The 22,178-nt window shown below is 55.8% G+C and overlaps 1 protein-coding gene across 19 annotated transcripts in view; it reads right to left on the bottom strand.

Moving 5' to 3' along the window:
• Positions 1-1,336: 1,336 nt before the first annotated feature.
• Positions 1,337-22,178, bottom strand: part of GATAD2A (GATA zinc finger domain containing 2A) — a 121,517-nt gene continuing 100,675 nt past the window's right edge. For 15 of the 19 annotated variants that reach the window (XM_024236489.3, XM_024236483.3, XM_063719390.1 and 12 more), the window contains 10 exons: positions 15,770-15,902; positions 15,496-15,627; positions 13,858-13,947; positions 12,364-12,495; positions 12,031-12,198; positions 9,535-9,814; positions 6,893-7,191; positions 6,267-6,341; positions 5,782-5,977; positions 1,337-2,976 (listed from right to left, as the gene is read on the bottom strand). In XM_024236489.3, the coding sequence (XP_024092257.1) occupies positions 2,846-2,976; positions 5,782-5,977; positions 6,267-6,341; positions 6,893-7,191; positions 9,535-9,814; positions 12,031-12,198; positions 12,364-12,495; positions 13,858-13,947; positions 15,496-15,627; positions 15,770-15,902 (1,636 nt within the window). In that variant the 3' untranslated portion in view covers positions 1,337-2,845. The remainder of the gene's footprint in view (positions 2,977-5,781; positions 5,978-6,266; positions 6,342-6,892; positions 7,192-9,534; positions 9,815-12,030; positions 12,199-12,363; positions 12,496-13,857; positions 13,948-15,495; positions 15,628-15,769; positions 15,903-22,178) is intronic. The other 4 variants (XM_054538775.2, XM_063719388.1, XM_024236491.3 and 1 more) reach the window with 1 other exon arrangement.

Below are 22,178 nucleotides of genomic sequence, written 5' to 3'. Positions count from 1 at the left end.
AGTTCCTGGGATATCAGGATGGCCGTAGCTGTGGGAGGTTCCAAGGGCACTTGGCCATTCCAAACCCTACCCCCCACCTCCCCTACAACAGGCGAGGTGTGAACTCTGAGATCTCTCCAGCCCTGTCTACAGAGCAGCCGACAGAGGGAACTGTTGCCAGGTGCTGTTGGAGGTTCATGTCACAGATAACGGGACAGTTACAATCAGTTGGGCTGGGGACTCCCACATTCTGACGGCTTGCAGGAACCTGATCCCGGTAGGGCTCTGGGGACCAGGACCCAGGCAGTGCCCGGTTTTGAGGGTGTGCTTTGCTGCGGGTAGAACACCCTTAACATCAATCAATAGCTAACCTGGTGCGTCCAAACCCCACACCCAGAGAGGTACTTAATAATGCCTTCACCTGGAACAGCATAAACGTCATAATACAACAACCCGCTTGGGGCTTATCATAGAGGTTATGCTGCAAGGAACTGAAAGGAAATAATGGGCTAGAGTGTTCGAGACAGCAGAAATGAAGGAAAGATTAAGGCATCTCACACTTTTGCCCCCTGAAAAAAAAAAAAAAAGTTTACATCACAGTATGTACGTTGTCCCTGATGGAATACTCCCTGGGGACATGGGGCCGACCCTCTCCCTTTCGAGGGGCAGCAGTCCATATGAACTCACAAGGATGGGTTGACAGCCATCAGCCCTGGAGGAACAGCCAGGCCAGGATGGGAGAGGTCAGGAGCTGGAGCTGGGGCTGGGGGCCGGCGGGTGCGGCTCGGATCTGGCCCCCTGCTCAGACCCAGCTGACCCAAGCTGGAGCAGGCAGAGGTGACTTCAGCCTGGATGCCTGATCCCCAGCCACTGCATAGAACTGAGGTTGGTTCGCCGGGGAGGGCTTTCAGTGGGAAGCCAGCCTGGGTGCTCCTTCTGGGAGGAGCTGGAAGATCTGGCCCCTATCATGGAACAGAGAGGGCTAACAGCTCAGGGTCATAGGAGACAGGTATTTATTTGCCAGGCACACAGAAAAATGCGAGGCATAGAAATGCTTGCATACTCTTGATTTTTTTTTTTTTTTTTTTTTGGTGTAAAAGGCACACCCTTCCCTCCCACCCCAAAAAACATCAAATTCCTTCCTTTTCCCCAAATCCCTGGATCTTGGAATGAAAGCCACCCTTCCCCAACCTGTCCTCACCTCCTTCAGCCCATCCAAGTTATGCACAAAAAAACAAAAATTAGTGAGAAATGTGGGGATTTGCACAACAAAAAATTAGATTGTTTTCCAAAACTAGGTCTTCTATGGTGTGTCAAAAGTTTCCTACAGACTGAGGATATTCACACAACAGGAGCCTGGGGGTTAAATGAGCCTTTATTAGAATGTTGTAGCAGTTGTGTTTGAAGGCGGCGGCCCTACAAAAAAAAATTTAAATTAAAGTCCCTAACTGCATGGGTAGGAAAACCAGGGCTGGAGCTCAATTGGGACCGGTGGAACCCAGTCCTCATGGAGACATACGTATGTACGTGGGCACGGGACGCCCTCGCACTGGCATGAAGCCGGCCCAGCCTGCAAGAGACACGGAACGGCTTCTGACTTTCCTCATGGAACCAGTTTTTAAAGAGTGGGACGGGAAAGAAACAAAAATGAAACTAAAAGCAGACCTGATCCTTTTAAAAACATTTTTGTAGACTCTAAAGGGAATTACAAAAAAAAAAAAAAAAAAGTCTGAAAGCAAATCCTGACAGCAACCCCTAGGTTTAAGGACAGGTTCTAAACTAGACCCAAACGGAAATCCTGACATCTGTGCGCGGCGGCTCGCCGCACACCTGGACGGCACCTCCCGACCTGCACACACCTGTGCACGCTCACCTCCAAGGAGCAAGGCCAGGGTGGCTTAAGATTGCGTCCATCGAAATGAATAGAAAAAAGGAAAAAATTTAATAAAATAAACCACAACAGAAAAACCCCGCAACAATCTCCCCTCCAGCTTCCTGCTCGGGGCTGCTGCCGACCGGATCCTCTCCTTCTCCCTTCATGGGCAGCTTCTGGAATCCCTGCTTCTCTGGCTGGGTCTGTTCTTCAGTTTGTTCTTCTGCTAAGTCTGGGAGGTCCGGGGGCGGGGGTCTCCAGAACAAGCAGCAATGGAGGTGTTCGGCTGGAGCGAGGGCTGCCTCGGCCATCCCTGCATCTGTCAGTCAGTCACTGGGGCGGGCCGGCCGTCCCTGCCAGGGGCTGTGGCACCATGAGCCGCCCACCCTCCAGGGCACAGGGCCAGCGGGACAATGCAGTGCACAACAGGGACCCCAGGGTCTGCACGGTTTACTTTTAACTCCATCATCATGAGGTGATTAAAAAAAAAAAAATCTTTCAACTTATAGATCGCCATGGGAAGGCAGTCAAAGATTGGGAGCCTAAGACAGGGAAAAGCAAAAAAACAAAACACCCCGCTCGGTTCAGAAGCCCCGGGCGCTGGCCTTGCCCATGCGCGTCACAGTGTCCAGGGTGAGCCGCCCGTGTGCCGGCAGGGGCCGAACAAGGGGGCCAGGAGCAGAACCAGCCCCCAAGGTCCACTTTTCTGCTGGTGTCGGGCAAACTAAAGGCAAAGAGAGAAAGGAAGAAAGCCCATGGGAAAGGTCCCCCAGCAATGATCCTCGTCTGCCAATGAGGCGGCACCAGCCCCCCAGCCCTGATGAAACTTTGCAGCCAAGAATTGAGGTCTCGCCTCTGCAGCATGGCCGGTGCTTGCTCTTGGGGCAGGCACGGTGTCTTCCCGAGCCAGCGGAGGGTGGTGCAGTGGGTCCTTCTAGACCGGGGGCCAGGTGGGGGAGGAGGGAGCCCGTCTTCCACGGGGCCTGGCTCGCACTATTTCCACGTGGCTGACTGGGGGATGGAGCGGGGTGGGATCATGTCCAGGAGGTACTCTCGCTGGCGGTCCACGGCCGAGGAGCTCTTGTGCACCGCCAGGCTTGGGCTGACAAACGCAAGGGTCCCGCCTGCAATAGAACAGAGCAACCAGCCGAGAAGGCCCTCGTCAGGAGGGCTCCTGGGAGGAGCCCAGCCATAGCTGCCTAGACCCCAGCCCCAATACAGACTAAGGACCCAGGAGCCCTTGCGAACCCGCCCACACTACTCAATCAACGTTTCAAATCCCAGGCCCCAGAGCTGAAGAGTATTTAGGCAGCAACTCAATGGCCTTGACATTCCCAGGCTCTGCCAAGGTAATCCCAAGTGTGGGGCAATCATCAGAGGGTGAGCAGCCACCTACGTTCTACAGAAATGAAGGCGCTGACCACGGTGTTGCTTAGAACAGTGGAAAGCCATAAACAAATGTGTGCAACAGGACAATAATGCAGGATGGAATACTATGCAGCCATGAAAAACTATCTTAGCTGGGCACGGAGGCTCAGCCTAGAATCCCAGCACTTTAAGAGGCTGGGGTGGGAAGATTGCTTGAGGCCAGGAGATAGAGACCAGCCTGGGCAACATAGTGAGGCCCCATCTCTAAAAAAAAATATCAGCTGGACATGATGGCACATCCCTGTATTCCCAGTTACTCCAGAGGCTGAGGTGGGAGGATTGCTTGGGCCTAGGAGATCCAGGCTACAAGTGAGCTATGATCGCACTACTGCATTCCAGCCTGGGCAACATAGCAAGAAGCTGTCTCCAAAAGAAGAGAAAAAAAAAAAAAAGGAAAAAACCTATCTCCTATCCTCAAGTGTTGTTGTTGTTGTTGTTTATTGGTCTCAAACTCCAGGCCTCAAGCAATCCTCCTACCTTGGCCTGTCAAAGCACTGGGATTATAGGCACGAGCCACTGTGCCCAGCTCAAATTTTAATGCGTCCAGTAAGGGTCTCTCATTAACACACAAAGTAGCCAACGCAAGACACACATTTCCACAAAGGACCCTCAAGTGAAGGGGAGACACTGGGGAAAACCCTTAAACCTAACATTTGTTCACCTGGGGGGGGAAATACAAGCCGTTGCCACAGTCTTTTCTCTCTGTATTTTCCAAATTTCCATGATGGACAAATATCACTTTTATAATTGGAAAATAAATAAATGTCCCCACCCAGCACACGCAGAATTTTTGGCCAGAGTTGGAGGTAAGAGCTGCCCCAGACCCCTTGAGATGGGGTCTCACTCTTGCCGAGGCTGGAGTGCAGTGGCACAATCAGTGCTCACTGCAGCCTCAACCTCCCATGCTCAAGCGATCCTCCTCCCTCAGCCTCCTGAGTAGCTGGGACCACAGACACATGCCATGTGCTTGGCTAATTATTTTTTTGTAGACACAAGGTCTCACCATGTTGCCCAGGCTGGTCTCAAACTCCTAGGCTCAAGCAATCCTCCCATCTCAGCCTCACAAAGTGCTGGGATTACAGGTGACAGCCAGCATGTCTGGCCCTAAGAGTATATTTAGTGGTGGCTAATACATTTTGTGGAAGAAGCGTTCCCAGGTCAAATGTTCTTAGGAATCATCCCTGTGTGCAAGGGCAGCACTCCAGAAACCTGGCAACTGGGTCCTGCCAGGCGCTCTCTCAAAACCCCCGTGGTAACTCTTTTAGGAAATGGTGCTTTCAACTATTTATTTTCCCTCTAATCCTACCATCAGACACAGCAACTACTGATGCCTTCATGCTCCCTTTCAAACTTTAAACACACACACACACACACACGGCTTCCAGATGGCTTCCACCACCATGCCCACATGCACACACTGATTGACTTCTCCTACTTCTTTCTTATCCTTTCAAACTTCCCACAAGAGTAATTTCTGACCAGCCCGTGAGTCTTTAGCTGTCTTAAACCTGCTGAGCAGAACGTCTGGCTGGCTGGTTTGACAACAAACACACTCAACTATCCAGACTGCCTGGATTCCTCTGCAGCCAAACATCTGCTCTTTCCTGAACTGCCCCTGCAGAGCCTGGCACCTGGGCATGCCCCTCACTTAGGACAGCGGCAGGCTCAGCAGGCTCTCAGGCTCCCCCCACCCCCACTCTACCTGGGGCCTGTCTCCTGACTGTCCTCTCGTATCTGCAAGGGCACAGGCTTCAGGGTGCATGTGGGACACTTTGCTTCCTCTCCCAGAGGGTGCCCATCTCCTTAACTTGGCCCTTCCTGACCACCTTTTCTTTCCCCATTTTTGACACAAGAAATATAACACTTTTGTTCTAATGTTAACACATACATGAGAAAATAAACAGGCCATCAGGACCATGCCAGGGACAGTGGGGACGCAGCTGACTCCAGAGAGCCCACTGGAGGACCTTCACCCCCACTGGTTGTTCTTCAAACACTGTCTCCGGCAAGGCCTCCACTACCTGCCCCGGGTGAGCCAGCCCCTGCCCTGGGCACACCCCCTGCCCCGCGTTACTGTTCTACTTTGCACCACTCTGTGTGACTGCAGCATGGATGGCACAATGACAGAAAAAAGATGTTCACTGCGGCACAAAGAGAAAAGGGGAACCCTGAGTGGGCAAGATAGGGGTGTGTGCTGACAAGAGTCCACATGGATGGCTGTGGGGGCACCCTCTGAGCCAGGCCTGGCCCATGTTTTGTCAGTCAAAGACTGAGCCTGGGTGCAGAGAGTGAGGGTGGTTACTATTTCCTATCTGCTCGGGGCTGTCACTTCTTCAGGGTATCCTGGTGAGGGGCAGGAGAGAAAGCCAGAGTCCGAGGAGGCTGAGCTTGGGAAGCGGGCCTGGGGGTTCACCCGCTGCACATGTGCCTCTGTTTAGGTTAAGGAAGGGTGGACCCCACAATGGGCAGGTCCCCTGGGGAGCCCTGTGGAGGTCACCCACCTGTGCTGAGGGGCGTCTTCTTCCAGTTGGAGGTGGCGCTGCCCTTGCCAGCGCTCACGGTTCTCTCGGAATGTCTGCCAGTCCTGCTGACCAGGGCTGTGGCCGAGGGTGAGTTCTGCAGTTTGGGTGACGGACTGAACGTGTGCAGGACACCTCGGGGCGTCGTGGCCGAACCCCGGGACAGCTGGCTGGAGGCCTGCAGTGGAGAGAGGGGGTGATGGCTCATGCAGGGAAAAGACAGCAGCGGGCGAGACACTCAGCGCAGCCTCTCCTTGCTCTGGCTGACCTCTTCCCACCCACATGGGGTCCCTAAAGTCCAAAATCAGGAGACCAGGTAAGTTACACAGAGGGGTGGGGGAAGGGAGAGAGAGAAACAGAAAACAGAGGGAGAGACAGACAGAAGAGGCAGCGTGACAGTCGGCGACTGACGTGGTCACGGGCTGCGGTGGGGGCGCGAGGCTCCCAGCGCCTAGCGCGGTTCTGACCTGTAGCACAGCCCCGTTACTCCAGTCGCGGGCCTCTCCTGAGCGGAACGCCAACTTACGCCGGGGTTTTATGACCTACACAAACGGGGGTTGAAAGCAAAGTCAGTGCGGTCCGCTGGCTGGCCCAGGGTGACCGAGGGGGAGCCCCACAGGACAGGCCCGTCCCCCGGGGACTTTAGGCGCTGAGTGGGGATCTTGAGAAAATGTGTTTAGTGAATTGCAAAAAACTTCCAAGAAAACAAAAATTGCCAAAAGGGAGCTTCGGGTCTACAAGAGGGTGGGAAGGAGAAGCATTAAAATAAAACAACACGAGAACAAAAAACTTGATTTCAAACTTGTTCCTCTCCAAATTTAGCAAGAACATTTTTCCAAACGCCCCTTGGTATCTCAACGTGGCTTTCAGAAAAGTCCTTGGAGACAAGCAGTACTTGTCAGCCGGCAGCCTGTGAGTGAGAGCTACAAAGTCTAAAGAAACTGCAAATTAGTGTTTTTGCCGCCCAACACCACCATTAAGTGCAATTTAGACACGCAGTTAACAATCAGGCGGCGCAGCGCAGGCGTGGGGCGGATCGCGGAACGGCTTCTGCCTCCTAGGGACGGCACTGCCGGCAGCAGGCCAGGCTCACCTGCTTCAGCGCAGGGTGTGGGGCGGCGGCGGGCTCGGCCTTGGCCTGTGCAGGGGCCGCGCCCTGCTGCAGGAGCCGCTGCTCAATCTCCTGTTCCTGCTGCAGCGCCTTCACAAAGGCGGCCTTCAGCCGGCTGGTGTGCTCCACCTTGAGCGCCTTCTTCTGGTTGGTTGTCATGCAGTTCTCACACATGATGGCGCCGCTCTTCTCCTCCCGCCAGCGGCACGTGAAGTCCGTCTTGCACTGTGCACACATGTAGGGCTCCCGGGACAGCACAGTGGCGGCCGACATCCTGCCTGCTGCAAGCAGACAGCACATGGCTCACGTCAGACGGACAGGACGACAGTCAGGGCCCTGGCCGCCCCCAGCCCAGGATGCTGGAGTCTCAGTCGCCACCGTCTGTCCGTTCTGCAAATGCCTACTGGGCACCAATGACATGTGGACACGGGGCCGGCCAACGCCGAACAGCTTCAGAAAATGTCGGCCTCCTGTCCCACCCATCGCTGGACATGACACCACTGAGGACCAGCAGGGACCATGCCAAGCCCTGCCTCAATGTGGTGGACACCCTTGCTTGTGTACGAGTTAATAAGGGTGACAGGCAATTCACCCAGCAAGTGCTTTGTGGGTGCTGACGTGCTCAGTTCATTCTTCGGAGGGGGAACCCCCAAATGCTCCATGTCCTGATGAGGAAAATGAGGCCAAGAGAGACCAAGTGACCTGTAGATCACATTGTCACCCAGTGGCAGGGCAGGACTCACACCCGGGACAGGCCCCAGGCCTTGGTCCCCTTGTCTGGGGGACAGAATGCAGAGTCTCCTTGGGGGCTGCAAGAGGTAGCTGGGGAAATGTACATGAAGCATGTGCTCAGGTGTGAGGTCTGGGCGTATTTGTGCCCACCTTTTTTGTGTTCAGCACTTACGGGCCTTAATTGCTCTTGGTCATCACAGACAATGTCAGAGGACGGCAGGGGCTGGGGGGTGGGGAGACGGATGTGGCGAGACCCTTGGCCTTCCCTCTCCTGCCTGGACTGGCCTGGCTCCTTCTAAGCCCCTGGCCCATGAGACCACCACCTGCAGCTTACATGCTCTGGTGACAACGGCACATCTCCTTGCACATGTCCAACCCATGGCCAGCGCGAGCGGCGCCAGAACCAGACATGGCGCAAGGCTGGGGGCTCTGGGAGGTGTCAGGAGATGCCTCCAGCAGGGCTCAAAGTCCCTCCCACAGTGAGGTCCTGTCCTTGGCAACAGGAGAGGGAGATTGAGCCCTGATGAGGGAACGGCAGAGACAGGCTGGTCTGGGAGAGCGGATGCCCGCACAGGCAGGGGCAAGGAGGGGCACTGGTCCCAACTCGGCCTCCAACCCTCATTTCCTACAGCAGCCCCAGGTGGCTTTTTTGCTGACATCACCTTGTCGAAAAGGCACCAGCCGGGCTGTGTCAGAGCCTCACCTCCCCACAGCTCCCTCAGGTCCCTCCTGCAGCTGGGAGCTGGAGGCCATGCCCTTGGGGCATGCTGCACAGTTAGTCTCAGTACCATCCTGTGGCCAGGAGTTACGAGAGTGACTTAGGGGCAAGGGAGTGGGTTACAAGCAACTCTACATTTGAGGGCCACTCTGAGGCTGCACCAGGCCCAGCCCCGCCCAAGTGTGGAGAGCTCTGCCTCTTGGGGACCCTGGGTGCAACCACACAGGGGCACTAGTTGATGCACCAAAGTACCCTAAGGGAGTGGGGAGAGCATCTTCCCAACCCTAGGCACTGAGGGCACAGCTCGACCTGGCACCCATGCCCTCCTCCCTCTGCATCCTGGGCAGTGCGCGGGAGGTGCTTCTCTGCACACACCCACCCCGCTGCTCCCAAGTCTGTGCTGGGAAGGCTCTGAGGCTGCCAGGCCCAGGCCCAGGCCCTGCCCCGGCCCTGGGCTCCTCGCAGCCCTGCCGACTCCTCTGCTCTGAGAGTCTGATGCAGTCACCAGGAGAGGACTCAGCCTCCTGGCCTACTCATGTCACCCCCACCTCAACCTGTGGGCAGAAATGTCCTTGGTCTCCATGTCTGGGGAGCAGAGGCTCCCTGGAGGCCAACCCGGCCACTCAGATCCACCCGCCCAGCTGTCTCCAAAGCTGTGATCACCCCGTAGATGTCCTTTTATTCCTATATCCCCCAGGACACAGTGCACTCCCACACTGCCCGAAAAAGGTGATCATGCGAGCCTGCCCCTGGGCAGTGGAGTGGGCTGTCCCTCTCCCTCCTCAGAAGCTGGGAGCACTTGAGGCTCTGGAAGGTTCTGCGTGTGTGTCACAACCCCGCACTGGCCTGAGAGCCCTTCGTGGAGGCCAACCCTGTCAGCCTCCCACAGATGTGCACCCTCACGTCTACCCCACCACACGCCAACATCATGGAGGCCACTACTGCCCGTCCCCCTGGACCCTGAGCCTCTCGGGGCCTGGCTCTCAGAGGCCCCAACTGGAGGACAGTGTCCAGACTCCACAGTGGCACTGACGGTGTCCCTGCCAAGCCCACCCAGGACCATCCTGGCTAGGCAGCCCTGCCCCAGCCTCTGCTGTGTGTTGGAAAGAACCCACGGGGCAGCACCCTTGGAGGCCAGAGACGGAAACAGCCCGGCTGGGTCCAGGCCACTCACCTTGTGTCTCCAGTAGGTTCTGCACCACCTCCTCCAGGCCGACCAGGTAGATGAACTCGTTGTTGGCGGCGCTGGGCAGGAAGTTCATCTCTGGGGCTGGGGGCTTGGGTGGGGGGATCTCGAGTAGCGTCTTCTCCAGCTGTTTGCGCAGCGCCAGCTTGGCGGCCGCCTGTCGGCTTGCTGGAGACTCGGCAGAGGTGACCACAGAGGCCACACTAGTGGGGGTGGAGTTGGCCTGAGCGGAGGTGGCTGTCGTCCCCTTCAGTGATGCTGGGGTGGGCTTTGGAAGACAAAAACTCAGTCAGGGTGCTCCGTGCGCCTGCCCAGAGGAAGGCTCCCCAGCGCCCCCATGCCCGAGGTCCTGTCAACTGCACTAACCAGTACCCTTGACGATGGCATCCTTAACAAAAGTTAATGATAACAGGCTCTCAGAAGCCAGGGCAGCGGGGAGAGGTGCGAGAAACACACCACCCTAGGTGGTGACTGCTCATCTGCACATGTGCATCGAGGTTTACCAGATAAACCGCACACACTTAAAATCTATAGTTTGCTGCGCTCCGCCATGTGAATGTAAGGGCACCCATGTGGCTGTCACCAGGTTCTGGTGGTCACCACCCTGCCCAGCAGGGCCACTGTCCTCTGGTTGTGGCCTGGCCTACTGCCTTCTCACAGGGTAAGAGGGTGCTCACCGCAGCACCCCCATGAGCCTCTCTGCACATGCTCCCCTGGGATGCTAATGTTTGAGGTAGTTCCGGAGTCCTCATGGGGTGATGGGGGAAGCAGATCCTAGGCCAACCTCTTCCCCTTGTCCTCCACCCAGTCCTCACCGCTCCAGTGCCACTTCACAGTCCTGCCTGGATCCCAGGAGCAGACCCTTGACTGTCTCCACCAGCCCCACAACTGCTGGATAGGGCTCTCCCTGAAACCCAGAACTGACCACATGCCAATGTTCTTAGCTTTTGGGGGCTGAGGACCCCTCTGGAAATATGATGAAAGCTGTGCACCCCACCCCCAGAAAATGGACACACCCAATGACTTGCAAATGCCACACTGTGGGGCACAGGGTGTACAGGATGCCTTCCCAGGGTCCCATCCCCCAACAAAGGTTCCCAGAGACCGGCCTGCTGGTTTGTTGTCCCCTCAGCAACCAAGACCAAACCCAGGCCTCCCTCACCTCTGACCAGCCAGTTCCCCTCCTCCTTCCCCTCACAGCCTCCCCCAGCCCTGCTAGGAGCAGACCACCTTCTCTGCCACTGACTGCCTGTGCCCACCCTCAGGAAACAAAGACAATAAAAAGGACTGGATAAAAGTTCACGGTGGGCAGGATGTGGTGGCTCACACCTGTAATTCCAGCACTTTGGGAGGCCAAGTCGGGCGGATCACTTAAGGTCAGGAGTTCAGGGCCAGCCTGGCCAACATGGTGTTAACACTGTCTTGACTAAATATACAAAAACTAGCTGGGCATGGTGGCAGGCGCCTGCAGTCCCAGCTACTTGGGAGGCTGACGCAGGAGTATCTCCTGGGAGATGGAGGTTGCAGTGAGCCAAGATTACGCCACTGTACTCCAGCCTGGGTAACAGAGGGAGACTCTTGTCTCATAATAAAATAAAGATATTTGATCACACCACTGTACTCCATCCAGCCTGGCAACAGAGCAAGACTGTCTCCAAAAAAGAAAAAAAGTTAACAGGTGTATGAAACTACCTGCCTGGGTCAGTCCAAGACTAGCCATCTTCTCTGCACTCGAACCTGACCTTTGAAAGCAGGCAGGGACACTGCCCAGAGCCTTGCTCTTGTCTGAGGAGGGCGGGCAAGAACAAACTGTGCCAAAGAGGGAAGAAAGAGCGAACACGCCCACCAGCAAAAGCCCCTGCGGACCTGGTAATTTTAGCTGTCAGCCAAGGCACCTGTTTCCAGCCCACCCGCCCCTTGGTCCTGCTCTTCCCATCCTACTTCCAGGGGGTTGGGGACAGACCCTCCTCATCTGAGAGGCTCTGTACAGAGGTGAAGGGATGTGCGGCTAAGAATAGGTGCACCTGGTGACATGAGAACATTTGCTGAGGAGGCGATCGGAAGAAGCCACTGCCGGGAGGGCGGCATGGGCTCTGGTGCCCCCCAAGGCATCTCCGGGCCCATCACCGGCCTCTCCTGGGCCTCGACTATGCCCCTAAACCTGCTGTGTGCCACATGCTGTTTCCTCAGCCATGGGGCTGGTGAGCAGACCCCACCTTCAGCTCAGGTCTGTGCATCGCCCCTCTCAGCAGCTGCCCACCTGTGCTGGACAGCAAGTCTGCCCACAAAACTTCTGCCCACGACCCAGACAGCCCTGTGGCCCCCAGGAGCTCAAGTCCAAGCCCCTGCCTGGCTCTGAGGGAGCAAGGCAGGTCATGCCACACAGCCCGGGGAAACACTACTGTGCCCCAGAACCTGGGTCCAAGGGGAGCAGTCACAGGTGGGACACACACTCTCCCTGGCGCGGTGCGGTGCAGCCCTCACCTGTGGGATGTTGACGAGCAGGCTGGTGTTGGGAACATTGGCGACGCGGATGAGGCCCTGCTGGATGATCCTCTGTCCCTGAATCTGCACACTGGGCACCGACGCCCGGGGGGCCAGGAGGAGGGGCGGTGGCCCTGTGCTGGAATGTTGCCTAATGCTGTGGATTTGCTGTTGGGGTAGGGTGGGGAGAACAAGAAATCTACTGAGATCAACAATGGAGCGGGACTGGAAGGCACAGGGCACCTTGGCCCCAAGGACTGGGAAGGGCCCTACTTTTGAGGTAGATGACTGCTGAGGCTGCCAGGTCTCCCCCGTGTGCACAGCCCTGCTTACCTGAGCCCCCCTGACGAGTGGGGGCATGACGACCTGCGAGCTCGCCTGTGGCCCCAGCTTCGAGGACGCCTGCTGCCCACCTCGGACCAGGGGCGGGGGTATGACACTGCCGGGCATCCGAGCTGAAGAGGTCTGCCAACGATACCAAGACCCAGATTTACATGGACCGGACCCCCCCCACTTTTTTTAAAGCAAGCAAGTTTGCTGCTTTTGTGGAAGTACATACTAGTTTTTTATTTATTTATTTATTTTTAAGTAGCAGAGAAGTTAAAGAAAATTATGGATGGGCACAGTGGCACATGCCTGTAATCCCAGCACTTTGTGAGGCTGAGGTAGGCAGATCACGAGGTCAGAAGTTTGAGACCAGCCTGGCCAACATGGTGAAACCCCATCTCTACTAAAAATACAAAAATTAGCCAGGCGTGGTGGCACGTGCCTGTAGTCCCAGCGACTCAGAAGGCTGAGGCAGGAGAACTGCTTGAACCTGGGAGTCGGAGGTTGTAGTGACCCAAGATCGTGCCACTGCACTCCAGCCTGGGCGACAGAGCAAGACTCCATCTCAAAAAGAAAAAGAAAAAAAGAAAAAAAAGCTGGCTGGGTGTGGTGGCTCACACCTGTAATTCCAACACATTGGGAGGCCAAGGCGGGTGGATCTCTTGAGCCCAGGGGTTTGAGAACAGCCTGGGTAACAGTGAAACCCCATCTCTACAAAAAATGGAAAAATTACCCAGGTGTGCTGGTGTGTGCCTGTAATCCTGGCTACTTGGGAGGCTGAGGCAGGAAGATGGCTTAAGCCTAGGAGGCAGAGGCTACAGTCAGCTGAGATCGTGCCACTTTACTGGGTAACAGAGCAAGACCCTGTCTCAAACAAACTAACAAGGCAAACGTATAACACAAAATTAGCAAAGATGACTACTGACTCTAAATACTGGAACAAGGAATAGGGACTCCACCCAGAGCCGTGCAAACCTGGGCTCACTCCTGAGTGAGTCCCACCAACATGGCAGTTCATTCTCAAGTGACACTGGCCGGCCCATAGCAGGATGGGCATGGCCACCCCCTAGAGCAAGCTGGGGGCTCAGGCCTGTTTGAGAGGGAGGGGCAGGAGGGCCTCTTCTGACCTCAGCCATAGGCTGGGAGAAAGCCTCTGCCCCTCACCTGGAGGCCCTGGAAGGAGGCTCTCTGGCCGGAAGAGTCAACACAAAGGGAGATCAGACTTGCTAAGGGCACTCACTGGAAAGCCCCCTTCCAGTGTTGGCCATGATTTCTGTCTGTGACATTAACAGTAGCCTACTTTGGGCCGTGGGGCTTGGAGAGTGCGCGTGTGCTTCTTCCCCTGGGCTGTGGGCTGGAGGGCCTCACTCCCGCCTACTCAGAAGGAAAGGGCAACCTCTTGCAGAACCTGGACCAGGGCTGTTTGGGAGCCCGAGGAGCCTGTTCTTGACAGCAGCAGTGCCGGCAGGGCACCCAGTGAGACGCAGAGGGGACACTGACCTGGAGTGATGGCTTGCCAGCAGGAATGTTCTGGGTGCCCCGAACAAGCGGGGGAGGGGTGGTCACGGCGCTCCCAACAGAACCTGTGGGCTGCAAGAGAGCAGGACACCAGGAGGTGAGGGGCCACCGGGCCCTCTCCTCACACAGAGGCACCAAGATTTAATGCTGCCGAAGAGGACTGACTGTCTTCCTCCTCTATGGCATCAGGCACTCAGAGGTTCTGCTTGAAGGCTGAAAGTGACCCCATCTGCAGCAGGAGGTGACAATTTCTACATGGGCCTAGAAGAGATTTTCCAGCAGCCCCACCCCCTACTCTCAGCATCACTTCTTGGCTGCTCCCTGACACCCACGCAGTGTCCTGGCACCCGCTGTGCCCTCTAAGGGGACAGAATGGCTGATGGTGGCAGCACTGCTGAGGCAAAGGACCCATGGCCCAGGCAGGGAGATCTCAATCTCAGTGAGAAAACAGTGACTCTGGGCACTTTTTAAAGCTGCATGTTCCACTAGAGAAGGGTCAGCGACAGACTTGGTGTCCCTCAATGAGTTTTCGACAAGTGACAAAGAAATAGAAAAAAGAAACAGGCAGGCTCTTTCCAATCCACTTGCTAACTGGGTAGGTGTGAGGTGGGGGGCGGGGTTTCAAAAAACAAACCCCCAAGCCAGAGCAGGGAGAGTCCTGTCCTTCCTTCAGCTCCTGCTGCCCAGGACACACTTACTTTCTGGTTCACTGAGGCAATGACTAAAGTACTTGGAAGGTAGGAGTTTCCCAGAACAGAGCACTCAAAAAGCCTAACAAAATAAACTTAACCTCGCTGCCCATTAAGCTGCATCTAGAAGCAGCACAATAGCGAGCTTCGGGCTCCAGGGAAGAAGAAACAGAAGCAGGACCCTCCCGAGAGTTGGGGCTGAGATCCACGGGAGCTCAGCACACGTCCAGCTGGGAGGGGACTGAGATGCACACAGCAGGAGGGAGGATGGTAGAGACTGGGGCATCCTCTGCGCCCACAGTGCAGGTGGCCTTTCTGCACAAAGTGCTTCACCCAGAAACATGCTTCCAGCGGCACCAGACATCTGTGCTCCACTTCCTTGACACCTGTTGTCAAGGAGCTTTAGGGCGGGCGCAGTGACTCACGCCTGTAATCCCAGCACTTTGGGAGGCCCGTGCGGGCGGATCACGAGGTCAAGAGATCCAGACCATCCTGGCCAATGTGGTGAAACCCCGTCTCCACTAAAAATACAAAAATTAGCTGGGTGTGGTGGCACGCACCTGTAGTCCCAGCTACTCGGGAGGCTGAGGCGGGAGAATCACCTGAACCCAGGAGGCAGAGGTTGCAGTGAGCCAAGGTTGTGTCACTGCACTCCAGCCTGGCGACAGAGTGAGATTCCATCTCAACAACAACAACAAAAAAGTGAGCTTTAGACCCTCAGATCCAGAATACGCTAGACTGAAATTCACTTTAACATCTTTTAAGCTAAATCCAAAATGCACACTGGAGTCCACAAATGGGGGAGTGGGACCTTGCCCTATACTCCCTCAAGGAAGCCCTTTCACCTTTCTGGCCGCTGGCATTGATGAGGGGATCAAGGCAAGGCCAGGCGCTCCTACTGGCCCAGGAAGGAGGGGAGACAGGCACGCACCTTCTGGGCGGTGGCTTCCTTTTGTATTTGACTCTGCCGCAACTTTTTCAACAAAACGAGTTTTGCTTCTTCTAACCTCAATTCTTCCTTCAACTGCTTGATCATCCTTTCTCGTTCTTCAGGACTGCTTTTCTGCAGGGGCGAGAGGAACAGGGTTGAGAGGGAGCGTCCTTGGTGAGGAGCAGAGGCCCTGCCGTCACTAGCTCCACCTGAGGACGCCATGAGTAGGAAGGGCACAGTGGGGCTCCGGCAGCAGCGCCAACACGTGGCTCACCATGAGGGCCTCGGTGCTAGTCTCCTTCAAGGCCACCGTGGTCAGTCCATTCACTCTCGGGCTCGAGGGCTGCTCGTTGTCGGAGAGCACAATCACGTCAGGTGAGGGGGGTCTCCTCTCGGACTTCATGTCACTGTGGGGTGGAGACAGTAGTGACCAGAGTGCCCTTGACAGCTGGACCCAGCGCCTACCCCTGTGGACACATGGCAGGGAGCTGAGACCTCCCCGTCTGTTCTCTGTCTGCCCTGCATCCTCCACATCCCCCGCCCCGCCCCATGGCTCCCAGGCTGCCTCCTTCTTCTCACCCACACGTCATAGGGCGCCCAATCCCAGTCCCCAGGTGGGCACCCTGATGGTAGGGACTTCATGCCTGCCGCCATGTCGCCAGGGCTGAGGGTGCGTATGCCCCTGAGCATGACATGGTGACTTTGGAAAACATGGCTGCTCCCTCTACTGTGTGCCTCGGATCGGGTAAACACTCGGCTCCGGATCCTGGGGCCCTGCTCAGTGTTAGCCATTGTGGGGGCTTCAGCATGCTGGGTCTGATGGCATGTGTGTGCCTCGCCACCACCCACAGCCCCTGGCCATGGTAGAAACCCCTTGAAGGGGAGCCCAGCTCCCCCCCGCGTGAACCAGACTTTCTTCTGTCTCCACCCAGGCAGGCCAAAGCCCTCACACCTGGCAGCCAACCTGTCCCCAGAAGACCGAGGGGTGTATGCACAGGCTGCCAGCTTGCTCACAAGGTGGCACCAGGTGCTAGATGGCCCTTCTTGGGCCCCACGTGGCGGCAGCGGCTATCTTTTTGAAACTGACTAGGACACAAGTTCTCTCAAAGACCAGAGACTCTTCACCTGCCTGATCTACTCATGGACTGGTTTCTCGCTGGCTGCCTCCAGCCCCACGTGGATGCCAAGGTCATTCTGCCTGTTACCCTGCTGCCCACTCCGTAAGTCCCAGCTCAAAACTGCAACATGAGACAGTTCTCATGATTCCAGCCCCCACACCTTTTTCTTTCTAATGAATTTGCCACGGTCTGGGGAGCTCACTTCCACCTGTGAACTTGACCTGAGGCCTGTTCCTCCCCTTTTCACCGTCGGCCCACGGCATCTCACTACCAGTTGGGAAGCACCAGGGGACAATCGGGTAAGTACTTGCAGGCTTTCCTCTTTTGTTATTTTGTCAAAATATGGTCATCACAAACGTCTAAGAGTGTGGCTGATGAGCTGCTGTTATTAATCAGAACTGGGAAACAGTGAATATCCATTCTGTGCTAACTGCGGGCCAGGCTCCGAGACAAGTGCTCATGGCACCCCAAGTCATTTGACCCAGGAAGGAACACGCTAGTCTGATTTTCCCCTTCCTGTGAACGATCCTCTAGGATGTATGTGTACAGCTGACACTACTGAAGGCGCGAGGCTGAACACCTGCTGTGGTGTCGCTGACCCAACCCAAGTCCCAGAGATGGCACTTTGTCCCCAACAAAGCAGCTCCATTTGCTGACGGCACAAGGCAAACTGTGCCTGAAGATCTGGGTTCATTGTACTTTCTTTCTTTTTTTTTTTTTGAGATGGAGTCTCGCTCTGTCGCCCAGGCTGGAGTGCCGTAGCGCAATCTTGGCTCACTGCAACCTCCACCTCCCCAGTTCAGGTGATTCTCCTGCCTCAGCCTCCTGAGTAGCTGGGATTACAGGCATGCACCATCATGCCTGGCTAATATATTTTTTTTTTTTTGTATTTTTGTACAGACAAGGTTTCACCATGCTGGCCAGGGTGGTCTTGAACTCCTGACCTCAGATGATCCACCCGCCTCGGCCTCATTGTACTTTCATCGAAGTGAATCAGGTCCGTTTTTTTTGTCAGCAGGAAAACCAGCCAAGTACACAACACGTCCTCTAGGTGGCACTGTGACCCAGAGAACAAACTCGGACAAAGTTAACTGGGAGCCGCAGCTCAAAGTTGTCCTGGCTCTTGCTCTGCCAGGGTCTAGTTGATAATTAGACCCCGGCAGGGTTGAGGAGAGTCACTAGGATGAAGAACCTGACTCTGCTCTAGCAGCCCTCGGGACCTCTGAGGTCCCCTCCACGCCCATGAGCTGCATCCTCAGGGAAGGGTAGACACAGAGCACCAGAGGTTAAGGCTTCACCAATGCTACCCTGGACTCGCCAAATGCTGGACTCAGGAACCGCTTTACTTGCTCTCCTCTGGTCCCTCCTAATTCCACCCACCAGAGCTATGTGGTGGCTGTACCTGAATGCTGGTCCTAGCCCTGATGAACCAGCTTCTCACCAGAGACCTGGGCGTGGACAGAAAGGTACGATTTTGAAGTATACAATCCCCCAGGCAAGGGGTTATCAGCCCACATTCTGAAGCCCAGAACCGGGTAGTTTGTTTCTAAAGTAACCCAGGACACCTCACTCAGGTCTTAGCAAATCGCCAGCATGTCTCTCCTTGCTGCCGGCCCCACGCCGCCCAAGATCAACTTTCAAGGTGACCTCAGGGCTCTAATTCCAGGTTCCCTGGATGTGTACACACACTGAGCACCTCAGAGGCAGGCAGTCCCAAGGCTCCAGTACAGAGCTGCAGCAGCTGGCCTCCACCCAGGTGGTCTCCAAAGTGAACAGGGGAGCAGGGGGCCAAGGCAGCATCTTGTATAGAGATACAGACACAATTTCTGGGCTAGCATGAGCTGAAATGAAATGACAGCCAAGCTCTAAGGGACTTAACACTTCTTATCATCTTATTGAGGGCGTGTGCTTCTTCCAGAGGTGAGATGTCTAATAAATTTCAAATCTGCCTGAGGGAAGAGGGCAGGCGAGGGGTCCAGACCACCTAGCAGCTGAAGCTGCCTGAGAGGGCTGCTCTGACCACGGCGCTCCCTGGCCCCATCTTGGCCTGCGACTAATCAATAACTCATCCAAGAGATGATGTCACCACCCATCAATGATCACTCAGCATCCCAGCAGCCAGCAGGGAGTGAACTTCCTGTATGCTAATCAGGCCACCAAAAAGTCATGTGACAAAGGCATTTCCCTCCTTGGTCACATGACCCTTTAACTGTGCCTTCCAACGTGAAAACCATGGCAACGGCCAGTTCCAACCGGTTTGTGACACGCAGCCTTCATTTTGAGAAGGGAGGTAAAGGTTCAGGTACTGTCAGAAAATGGAGGCGCCAGGCTCACCCCAGGGCTGTGGAGCTGCAGGCACTTCCTGTGTGGCGCCAGCCCACAGGGGACTGTTGCTGCACCACAGGCTCCAGTCACCTCTACATACACCGCACACAGCAGGGCCACTGGCCCCTCTAAGTTTCTAAAAAGAAAAACTTTGTTAAGCTCACTTTTTAAAGGAGAGGGGCTTTAAGAGTCTCAGTACTTTCTAAAAGAGATCTTTAATTCAGGAAAAAGAACATGTGGCTCAAAATGATTGCAGGCATTACGTCAGGGAAATATTTAATTATAAAAACTGTCTAAAGTAAACAAAACCAGTGGAAATCTAGCCCAACATGCTGGGAGGGATGGCATCGTGGCCCAGGGACAGCGTCTGCCATTCACTCCACAGCAGCCGTCCCGGGCACCAAGTTTATTTGGAAGTGATGTGATAGTTCAGGACAAATCCCATAAGCCCGTCCTGCCCATCTTGAGAAGCCTTAATGTAAAACATAGTGATCAAGAGATTTTATGTGACCTACAAAAATCCCTGGAAGCAGGCCAGGCTGTTATCAGTGTAAATGGTCTCACCCGCTCCCTGCCACGCACCACCCCCCTCCCCGACCCGCTGGCACTGGCCCTGACCTCACAAGCACAGAAATTCTGTTACCTGCCAGGAACTTCCATAGAACTTCCTGGAGGAGAGGCCGGGATTATAAACTTAAATCAAGACACGATCCCACTTCCACAGCAAAAGGTTATGGCTTTCAGCTGCTCAGCAACCAGCGGCCAGTATGTGGTTAATATTTATTGTCCCCTCAGCCAGTGCCAAGGAGGAGCCATCCTTGGAGGCTGGGACCTTTGTGGTTCTCTGAACGGGCCTGCCTGGTATGCAGGAAAGGCATACCCCTCTCCCTCATTCATTCATTCATTCCTTCCTTCCTTCCTTACATCTGCTGAGAGCTCATTTAAAAAGCAGGTGCTACAGCAGGCAGTGGGGAGGAACCCCTGGATAAAAGGAAGTTCTGTCCTTAGGGTTCAGTCTACCAGGATGGACAGACACAAAAGGGGAGCGGCAGGTGGGGGCGAGGCTGTAGGTGGGCTTGGGGCTGGCCCCGTGAATGTCTGACCACCGCTGTCACCGCCATAGCAGCAGGGCAGCTTCTCCGGAACTTGTATAAATGAAGCATGTCCTCCTTGCCCCAGACCTGCTTGATCAAAGTCTGTATTTCAACAAGATCCCCCAAGTCTTGCACACACTAGGGAAGTTGGGGATGACCATGACCTGTGGCTCATGAGGCCTTGGGACAAGAAAACCTCCTCCAGGCTGGCTTGGGGAGACAGGCAGGGCCCAGCAACGCCTTCTCCAGCCACACAACCATTTCCCACTAGAACCTTTCCTCCTCACCTCTTTCAGGCCTAGCAGGGTGGGCTGCTGGCTGTGTGCAAGGGTGGGATGAGGGCTCTGCTAGAGACAACACCAGCCCTGCCAGCTCACTTGTTCCTTCTGCAAACACTCATCTTGGGCTCACCAGGCCCTACCTGACATGAACCAAGCTGTTAACATCCCCCGCCTTCCTGGGGCCTGGCCCACAGACATGGCCCGGCACGGCCATGTTCTGTCTGCAGAACATCCCTCTTCAACATGCCTCAGGAAGCCTGCCCAGCCCTGTCCCCCTGCCTCGGGGTGAAGGTCATGGCAGAACTCGAGGTTCCACTCGGGGGAGTGCAGGTCTGAGCACAAACCCCCCAGCTTCCCAAGAAGGGCTGGCTGGTGGGTCTCTGTTCCTTAGCCACCCCCAGCCCAGTGACTGGCCCACCCACCCTCGCTCGGCCCAGCAAGCCCATCTAAGTGCCTTTGGCTCCCTGCACGGCATCCCACCCCACCCCCCGTGAAGATGAGCCCTCCCTCCCCCTGCCTTGCAGGGTGACATGTCAGCACCTGTCTGACAAGCAGGTTCCTGCACCCTGAGCTGGGGACCATCACGACCTCCTTTAGGTGGGTATGGCACCGGCACAGCACCCAGGGACCTATGGCCCCACTCTGTGGCACAGCCTCAGCTCCCAACAAGGGACAGGGTGTTCCCAGGACCAGATGAACAAAGGGCAAGGGGGTATCCAGCCCTGGGGTGATACCACAGCCCCAGAGAAGGGGGCAAGCCCCCATGTCCTCAGAGCCAGGAATCTCCTCCTAAGTCTATGATGGCTGGGGATGGGGGAGAGGCTGGCTGAGCCCATCGTGTGAGGGTGCTGAGCCCTGAGCCCGCACACTCCTGTGGAGTAGCTCCTTTAGCAAGCTGCGGCCTGGAGCTCACTGGCCACCCCTGCCCAGCCTTGGACTTCAAACAACTGCCGGCAAGTCAGGCTGTGGAGAGAGCCCTCATTCAGTGAGTCAGAAGACACCTGGGTCTCACTTGGTTCTGCCTCTTGCAAGTGACACTTCCCTCTCCAAGGCTCCTGCATGGCAGGGCAAAGGAATCGCTGTCCCGCACCCTCTCAGGGCTGCCTGGTGAGGTGAGACTTCAGTGCTGAGGAGGCTCGGGCACCTTAGACAGCCGGCTGGGTGCAGGGGGATCAGGCAGCCCTGCTGATCTGAAAGTGCTCAGCTCAGGCCTCGGGAACAGTGACCTTCCTGAGAGCACTCATAGCCACCCTGCATGCCCCTAGGATGGAGAGAGAGGTTTGCTCCGACAGCCTGCGTCCCCTGCAGCAGGTCCCATTCCCACCTCTGAGAAGAAAATGGAGTTGTTTGCCGGGAGCTGCCCCAGGGCTGTCATTTGGTGGGGCGGGAGCATCCTGCTGTCAGATCACATGCTGCCTCTTCAGAGCCAGCCACCCACATCCAGCAGCCCCCAAAACCCAGATGGCAGCAGCACCACGGCCTCCCGAGGCGAGATGGATGCTCTGACAGGATGCAACCTTGAAGGGGCTAGGAGCGTGCAGGAGTGATTTTCTTTTGGATTGTAGGGGCTTAGAGGACAGTACTTCCTGGAGTCCCCAATACTGGGAAGATAAGGGCAGCAAACAGGCCGCCCGTGCCTTCGCCTTGCAGCTCCCAGATGGAAGCGACGGCAAACTTGAAACATCTGCCTGACCTGACAGCTTTCTGAGGAAAGAGTGAGAGCCCATTACAGAGCAGACAATCTCAGTAAACAGGTCCTGAAATGTGACACCTGAACATTCACAAACCCCCCAAGGGCAGACTGGGTCTGCTGGGGGCCTGGCAAGGCTGGGGAGCGCCCACTTCCTCCTCTTGCCTTGGTGGAG

The sequence above is a fragment of the Pongo abelii genome, chromosome 20 (assembly GCF_028885655.2).
Source record: "Pongo abelii isolate AG06213 chromosome 20, NHGRI_mPonAbe1-v2.0_pri, whole genome shotgun sequence".
NCBI classification, from domain to species: Eukaryota; Metazoa; Chordata; class Mammalia; order Primates; family Hominidae; genus Pongo; species Pongo abelii.
Note: the sequence above shows the minus strand (reverse complement) of the source record. Positions and strands in the feature narration are given on the sequence as shown.